Here is an 8,887-nt window from a genome sequence, read left to right as displayed (position 1 = left end):
TGCACGTTTTGTTGTCGGTAATCACGGTCGGTGGGGTGTTAAATGTGTATTTTGGCACAGTGAACAAGAGTGTTAAGTCAATACCCTGATTCTGTGCCAAAGGCATTGCAGTGTATTAACGTGTTGGTACTGTAAAGTGTGTGTGAATGAAGAGTGGGAAAGCGTGTCTGTATGGTGAGTCCCCTGCACGCGAGGTGGGTTTTTTTTTGTTGTTGTCCCGTACGACGTTGATGCTTGCTCAGTATGACCGCCACTTCAGAGCGCCATCTCATCCCAGTATCACGGGTTGGCCGGGAGTGTCATTGTTCTCCACGCTAACAGCACTTCTGTGGATTAACTTTAAAGCTGCCACGAGGATTTTCTCGCTGATTATTTAATAATCTCAATTTAATTACGGTGCCTCTATGTGACCGACATAGGCGAACGAGACCGTCAGCAAGAGGGTTAGATATTGTCACACAGTGTTTCGTCTGCAGGTCAGATTCCCCTCAGAATCCAAGGAAGTGACTTAAGGCACACAGACGGGATGCATAGCCTCAGTTCTAGATGCATTACCTCATCAGGGACGCATTGCCTCGCCGCTGTATATCTTGCAAGCACCTGTTTTAAAAAGATAACACTACATCTCTCACTCTCGTCCATGCACAAACTACCACGGGGCGAATGTAGATCTTTGCCACAGGAGCTCATGCAAAATTAAGTTGATGAAAATGTTTTTTTGCACAAAACACTACCGCTTTTTGTCCATAGGGGCACGCAAAGTTAACAAAAATACACCAAAAAACCCCCGAAACTCCTCGTTGCAGCTTTAAGTTCTGTTTAAAGGTGTCCTAACTGCCCCGTCTCTCCCCCAGGGTCACAAATGAACTTGAGGGAGTCGGCAGATTTGCGGTCACAAGGTCGGTAAACAGCAAACATTTCACTGCCTCAAACGTAGGGACTGCTGGGGCGTCCGGGTGGCGTAGGGGTCTGTTCCGTTGCCTCCCAACACGGGGATCGCCGGTTCGAATCCCCGTGTTACCTCCAGCTCGGTCGGCTGTCCCTACAGACTCAATTGGCCGTGTCTGCAGGTGGGAAACTAGATGCGGGTGTGTGTCCTGGTCGCTGCACTAGCGCCTCCTCCGGTGGGTCGGGGCACCTGTTCAGGGGGGAGGGGGAACTGGGGGGAGCAGCATGATCCTCCCACACGCCACGTCCCCCTGGTGAAACTCCTCACTGTCAGGGGAAAAGAAGCGGCTGGCGACTCCACATGTATCGGAGGAGACATGTGGTAGTCCGCAGCACCTCCCCAGATCGGCAGAGAGGGTGGAGCAGCGACCGGGACGGCTCGGAAGAGTGGGGGTAACTGGCCACATACAATTGGTGAGAAAAGGGGGGGAGGGAATAAATAAATAAAAACTAGACCGTCACTCAGTTCCCTGATCATTCATCACTGGAGTTCAATTAAATAAAAAAAAAAAGAAATGAAGTGAGTTTTATTTTTGTGTATTTATTGCTTATGACCTAATGAATGAAATGAGCCGTGTAGCCTCGGTCCACCGTCTGAATATTTACCCCACCTTCTCCCCCGGCTCTTTTACAGTCGCCATCTACCTGGGCATCAAAAAGCGTCCGAGCCCCGGGCCGTCGGACGTGGCTGGGATCTGAGCGGAAGCGGGCGGCGGGACCCGGCAGAGGTGGTGCTGGCTCTGCGGGAGGCGGCGCTAGGCTGTGGCTGCCAGGTCCACCATGCTGGCCCATTCGTGCTCTCCTGTACCCACGGGGTGGCTGGGGGCCGCGTGGCTTTTGAGGCTGAGGTGTGCCACCTCTCCACGGGCACCTCCGAGACTTCTAACGGGGTGCGCTACACACGACTCTGGGGGGCACCACTGGCTTTTCGGGACATTGCCACCCAAATCTCCAAGGACCTCGAACTTTGAGTTGGGGTGCGGACATGTACGTGTGTGTTTGTTCGTGTGCGTGTTTGTGTGGGTGCGTACGTGTGCGTGTGTGTTCGCGAGGAGGGGGTGTAAAAAAAAAAAAAATGTGAAGAAAATAACGAAAGAGAGAGCGAGAAGGAGTGAGGGGCTGGACCCGAGAGAAAAGACTTTCTCCTGTCTCTTGCATGGCCACTGATCGATCACACCCCCCCCTCCCCCCCCCCCCCCCCGACACACATCCATACCCACACCCACCCACCCACCCACACACACACACACACACTGCTCACCCCTAAAATCACACCGACTGAGGTACTCTCCTCTCCCCGAGCGGTGCCCTCCAGCTCCCTCCAACTCCTCTACTGAGCAACAAAACCCACTGGACCTGGATCGAAAAGGAATCCAGCCGAGTATTTTGTAACGCTAATCTAGCCATAATGACTCGTTATTTTGTTATTTATTGCCGTCACCGTTCGCCACAGGAGACCGTGTACCAGGCGCTGCTGACAAGCCACTCGTGTGTGTGCGTGCATGTGTGTGCATGTGTGTGTGTGCGTGCGTGAGTCACTTTACACCACACTGCTCGTCATTCTGACCCCCCCCTCCCCCCCCTCGTTTCTGACATACCCGTGAAGTGATAGTCCGCTGGCTTCGTCACCAGTGGACAATGTGCTCGCAGAGAGAAAAGGAACAAATTGTGGAGACGGTTCACTCAAGCAGCCCAGGAGGGGTCGCTGCGTTTTGATTTGTGTACATAGGCGGCGACGGACGGCGGGAGCAGGGTGGACGGGGCTTTTGAAACAGCCAATCAGAGGCGGGATACGCGTGACGTCATCGACCACCCAACTCTTCGTCCCTCCCTCGCGCTGAATTAGCTCGGTTCGTTTACATGCTTAGTTAGGTCAACCGTAGCTCGATTAGGCCGGGTAACTGGACCACTGTCGCCCCAGTACACAAGTACTGTCGCCCCAGTACACAAGTACTGTCGCCCCAGTATACAAGTACTGTCGCCCCAGTATACAAGTACTGTCGTCCCAGTATACAACTACTGTCGCCCCAGTATACAACTACTGTCGCCCCAGTACACAAGTACTGTCGCCCCAGTACACAAGTACTGTCGCCCCAGTATACAGCTACTTTCGCCCCAGTATACAAGTACTGTCGCCCCAGTATACAAGTACTGTCGTCCCAGTATACAAGTACTGTCGTCCCAGTACACAAGTACTGTCGTCCTAGTACACAATTACTGTCATCCCAGTATACCAGTACTGTCGCCTCAGTATACAACTACTTTCGCCCCAGTATACGACTACTGTCGCCCCAGTATACAAGTACTGTCGTCCCAGTATACAGGTACTGTCGCCCCAGTATACAACTACTGTCCTCCCAGTATACAAGTACTGTCGTCCCAGTATACGACTACTGTCGCCCCAGTATACAAGTACTGTCGCCCCAGTATACGACTACTGTCGCCCCATTATACAAGTACTGTCGCCCCAGTATACAAGTACTGTCGCCCCAGTATTACAACTACTTTCACCCCAGTATACAACTAATGTCGCCCCAGTATACAACTACTGTCGCCCCAGTATACAACTAATGTCGCCCCAGTATACAACTAATGTCGCCCCAGTATACAACTACTGTCGCCCCAGTATACAAGTACTGTCGCCCCAGTATACAAGTACTCTCGTCCCAGTATACAACTACTGTCGCCCCAGTATACAACTACTGTCGCCCCCAGTATACAAGTACTGTTGTCCCAGTATACTACTATCGCCCCAGTATACAAGTACTGTCGCCCCGGTATACAAGTAGCCCCAGTATACAAGTACTGTCGCCCCAGTATACAAGTACTCTCGTCCCAGTATACAAGTACTGTCGCCCAAGTATACAACTACTGTCGCCCCAGTATACTAGTACCGGTGGAGAATCGATGTATTGACGGACGTATGTCCGACCTCGGTACGGTAGGTGTCGATACGCCATTGGATGAAAGAGCGCCGCGGAAGCTATGGCGCATGCGCAGAACGCCTAGGCCAGTCCGGGGCCGGTTGAAGCGTTATGTGGGTGTATAAGTCCGACTTTGGAGAAATTCGGTTTAGTAAGATTTGAGTCGGACTAAGACGTGTTTAAAAGTTCCGCTTTAGTCGGACTAACAATAAATCGACTTTTTCCAACATGGTGTAAACGTAGTGCCGGGGGACGTCCGTGCTGGCGCCCCATTAAGAGTCAAATGGGCTGCGCGCCGCGTTCTCACACCGGAAGCTGTCAGGAGACCCTCGCCGCCCTCTGCTTGGCTGGGTTCAGTATCTGTTAACGTTGGCCCTTGTCCCAAAAGACGAAAATAAACTTCTGTAAACTACTAATAAGACACGTTAGCCCCTAGCTAACGGGCCTCACCCCTTAGCCGAGCGGTTAGTGATGTCGCCTTGTGGTGCAGTACGCCCCGTATCGAATCCCGCACCGGGCACAAAATTAGCCGGTTACACTTCTCCCTTTATTTATTTGTTTGGGGGTTTTATGTGCAAAAGTTGCGCTCAGTGTTGTACCAAATGGTGAAACACAGTTTCTTCTCCAAAAGGAGCCCAACTCAAAATCCTATTTGCAGAAATGTTGATAGAAACGAGAGGTGAATCTGCTTGACATGCAGCAAGAAAAGCGGCTCACCATGGAATATTCAACCCCCCCCACCCACACACACATGCACCCCCACCCCCACCCCCCGCTCCCTGCGGACTCTCCGAGGATCTGCCAAAGCACAGAGCTGTCAGACACCATCACACCGTGGTGAACTCAGAGGGACCTCACTCCAAATGTCCTCAATGCAATGCAGCCCTGTGCCACGTGATCTCCACTCGCTCGTCGTCTCGGTTTGCTGAAGGCGAACGCCGAAAAGATGATCAGCCAAGCAGTGCAAACCCTCCCATTATCGATCCCTGCGCAACCACACACGTCAACAATGAACACACACATGCACGCAAATAGTCTCTCTCTCTCTCACTGGGCCACTTTTGCAGCCAAATGGTTACAGTGCATACCACGTGACCACAACCGACGCCGGTTCGAATCCAGCCGGCGACCTTTGTTGCAAGTCTCTCTCTCTCTCTCTCTCTCTCTCTCTCTCTCTCTCTCTCTCTCTCTCTCTCTCTCTCTCTCTCTCTCTCTCTCGTTCTCTGTCTAGCTAGGGCACTTCTGCAGCCGAATGGTTACAGTGCAGACCACGTGACCACAACCGTCGCCGGTTCGAATCCAGCCGGCGACCTGTGTTGCAAGTCTCTCTCTCTCTCTCTCTCTCTCTCTCTCTCTCTTCTCTCTCTCTCTCTCTCTCTCTCTCTCTCTCTCTCAACTAGGGCACTTCTGCAGCCGAATGGTTACAGTGCAGACCACAACCGTCGCCGGTTCGAATCCTGCCGGCGACCTGTGTTGCGTGTCCTCTCTCTCTCCCCCTCTGCTTTTGCCTGCTCAGACGTCCCTCGGCGTTGGGCCATGGTGGAAGAGAACTACCGGTCTGTGTGTGACTGATGACCCGGCTGTGGGGACGGAGGGGAGTGTTCTGGACAGACACAATGAAGGCAGTATGGACCGTGTTTTCTTCTCGTTAGTCCAGTTGCCTTTAAAGTGAACTTACCCCCCCCCCAGCGCCTTCATATGGTACATATTTAATGTAAAGAAATGGGGAAAAAAAACAAAAGGAAAGCTTTCTATTCTCCCTCCCTGTTTTTAGTGAATAACGTACTGTGATATTTATGTAGGCTACAGAGATCATGTTGTTTGGCTGCTGATTTACTGTTAATACTATCTCAGTTGTGGCTTTGCTCATGGTGACCTAACCCCCCCTGCCCCACCACACCCACCCCACATCCCATTTGAACCTCCTTTTATCCACATACATATCCTCACCCCTAGGCATTTAACAAGGACACCCCACGAACCTTAGCTGCCCACCAGCCTTGCCCCCCTCCGGCTGGATGTCCTCGATCTTCACACCGAGCGTTTGGCTTTCTCGGCCCTCGTATTGGTTTGGGAACCCGCCCGCCCCCCCTCCCATCCCCCTCACCCCCGTTTCGCAGGGGGACGCGCTCAACCGTCACTCACTCTCAGTCACGCTGTAGATATCCTCAGTCCCGTTGTGGTTCTGCGCTGTTTTCATGAGTCATCATGAGCCCCTAACAGAGGAGACTTCCGTTTGACCCGGCCTCCTCCTCAGGGCCACGAAGCAGACACGAACACGGACGCCAGGAGTCTCTTGTCCTCGTCCTCTCCCTGGACATTTTCATTGTGGTGTATATTAAAATTAGGTAATATAGACCTCAATGCACTTTGCTTTGACTTGAATCAGCTCCTTCCAGTGTGCCTGTATAGGTAATACCCAGAACTAGCCACTGGAGGGCGCCAATGTCTTAAATGTGAAACACTTAAAATTTGTGGATATTTGCACAGGTACTTTATTTATTTTTTAGAATAATATCATTAAAAAAAACAGGATTTATATCAGTCAGCTACTGGCTGTATATAAAGTATATGAATACAGTATATATCTTAGAGCTCAAGGTTTATTTATAGCTAGAGCAAGGGAAGTAATTCTAGTTTAAAGCAGTTTCTGTCAATGACAATGGGGAACAATACCAACCTGCAATCCTGCATGACTTCAGAGTTTGGGTTTTAGGGGGGGGGGAAAAATGACAAATGATGCACATCTAGGAGTGGAAGCTTTGTGAAACACAGTTTTTAGACATGAAATAATATTTAAAAAAAATGGTGCTGCATGTAGTGCCAGTTCCCTCCCCTCCTCACAAGTACAAATGGAAAGGCTTAGATGAAATCCAGTGATTTCAAACGTGCTTGTCTGCCAGAGGAACGGTTAGTGCTGAAGAAGGCCTCTGTCAGGACCTCAAAAGCTGTAAGACAAGCCATGACTCGTGCCACAGCTTCGATAAGAAAATACTCTCGTTTGGTTCCAACTGTGCGTAGGAGGAACACTTGTATATTGGGAGGGCTGTACTATTTTTTAAACGCTTCAAATGCCAATATTACTGGGGTTCACACCAGCCGCGAGGAGTCCCCGAAATAACGAAAACCCTGGGTTGCATCCAAGCCATAGAAACATTGACGGCGTTATCGCAAACCAGCATCTGGTTGGTTGTTGGAGCATTTCAGCGGAGGTTACCGAGGGGAATTAGGGAAAAGTAAAACAAGCATATGCTGCAAGGTCCCCTTGTTTCTTTCTTCTTTTTTCTTTTCCCCTTCCAGATAGATGGGCATTGTCTCTACAGGGGGATAAACAGTGAGAAAATAAGCCGGAATGAGGGAAATGTTGTTCGGTGTGGTATATCCCGTATATCTATTCAGAGACAATGTGTCATCAGTCTTGTTAAGGTTGATGTTGGTTCCAGTATTGTTACCCGGAAGGGGGCTCAGTATTTAATGTGTACTCTCATTTTGGAGCAGGTTCTAGAACCAGTAGATGTAATATGCAAAAGAGGCTGATGAGACTGAAGAACGCAGTTTGACCTGTATGAGTGATTCTACTCTTCTCTATTCTTTGACTTCCTCCCCTCAGAAACAAACTGTACGGTGAGATTGAGTGGTTGTGCTATATAAGGAGAACATGGAGCTGATGATTAATAAAATTCACAGATGTTGGCATTCCCCCCCCCCCTTTGGTGTCTATTTTAGCGTCCTGTTTTTATAGCTACACCTACGTGTTCAACAAGTCCTCCAACCCATACGACCACATGGGTCGTTTGGTCCTACCCTGCAACGTGAGGACACTGGGACTTTATGACTGTTCACGCAAAGTGAAGGTGTAAAAGTAAGCAAACACAGCTTGGGAAGATTTGTGAAGAAACCAACGGGTCACAACAGTATAAATAGCTCTTGCACGCCCCCATCTCTTGGCTCGTCGCATTTTGATTGGTAACGAAGGTCAAAGGTCATATGGTGACGAGACACCAGATTGTCGTTATATACACGACCGCTAGAGGTCGCTCGACTTTAGAATATGACTAGGTCGTAATAAGCTGTACAAACGACCTATGGGGTCGTTTTTTGGTGGAGGACAGTCTCCCTTCAAACTAGCTTGGAAAACAGCTGGAAAGTGATAAATGATCAGATATCCTGGAAATATTATTCAGGTTAAGAAACTTGTCAAGTTTGGTTATAAAATTGCCCTTTCAAAGCGATTGTTGCATATTTCAATATGTTTAGCTTTTGTAAACTACTAATAAGACACGTTAGTCCCTAGCTAACAGGTCTGATCCTTTAGCCGAGCGGTTAGTGATGTCGCAAGTGGTGCAGTTGTAACGGGGGCAGTCCTATGCTGTTTTATGCTGGTCAGCCTGCTGCACGCCCGTCACTCTCATCATTAGCTCTGCGTTGGGTTCTATTTTGGGTGGGGCCCCAGGTGTTGTGGGGGGCCCTCAGTCTCTCATCATCATCATCACCATCATGATCAAGGAAGGAGGGGGGACACACAGGACTCTATTTGGCCCACCTTGCCATTTATTTTGGTTTCAAACCCTTCGACAAACGTCCAGTCCTCCAGCTGGAGCGGTGTTTCTTACGGACGTGGGGGTCGAAGTTCAACCACTGCCCGGACTTCACTCGTGTGCGTTAGAAGGAGAAACCGTCCACGGGACTCCGATGTAAGAAAGGATAAACAAGTACTTTATCCCACAGCTTGCAGTATCTTCTTACAGGGATACTCAAGGTTACGTTCTCCTCAACCAGCAAAACTGTCCTACGGTAAGAAACACGCGTGGCTCGGCTCGATCGCTGCTTGAGACTCCTCCCACAAAACAAAATGGCCTCTCCCGCGTTCCCTCTTCCGTGTACCCACAAGACCTCTCTCTTAAAGCAACAGTACAAGTATATGACGGTCGTTATAAAACATACATAAAATAAAATGTAGTAAACACAAATAACAGCACACAGACGGGATTTAATGATATTTCATACTCAAACAA

At 49.8% G+C, this 8,887-nt stretch overlaps 1 protein-coding gene across 1 annotated transcript in view; it reads left to right on the top strand.

The window, feature by feature from the left end:
• mark4a (MAP/microtubule affinity-regulating kinase 4a) overlaps positions 1-1,919 on the top strand; it is a 29,015-nt gene extending 27,096 nt beyond the window's left edge. Inside the window, 2 exon segments of the mRNA XM_056285208.1 lie at positions 841-928; positions 1,585-1,919. Of these exon segments, the coding sequence (XP_056141183.1) occupies positions 841-928; positions 1,585-1,919 (423 nt within the window).
• The last annotated feature ends 6,968 nt before the right edge of the window (positions 1,920-8,887 follow it).

The sequence above is a fragment of the Lampris incognitus genome, chromosome 8, assembly GCF_029633865.1.
Source record: "Lampris incognitus isolate fLamInc1 chromosome 8, fLamInc1.hap2, whole genome shotgun sequence".
NCBI lineage: Eukaryota > Metazoa > Chordata > Actinopteri > Lampriformes > Lampridae > Lampris > Lampris incognitus.
The sequence above is the reverse complement of the archived record's forward strand: the minus strand, read 5'-3'. Positions and strand labels throughout refer to the sequence as shown.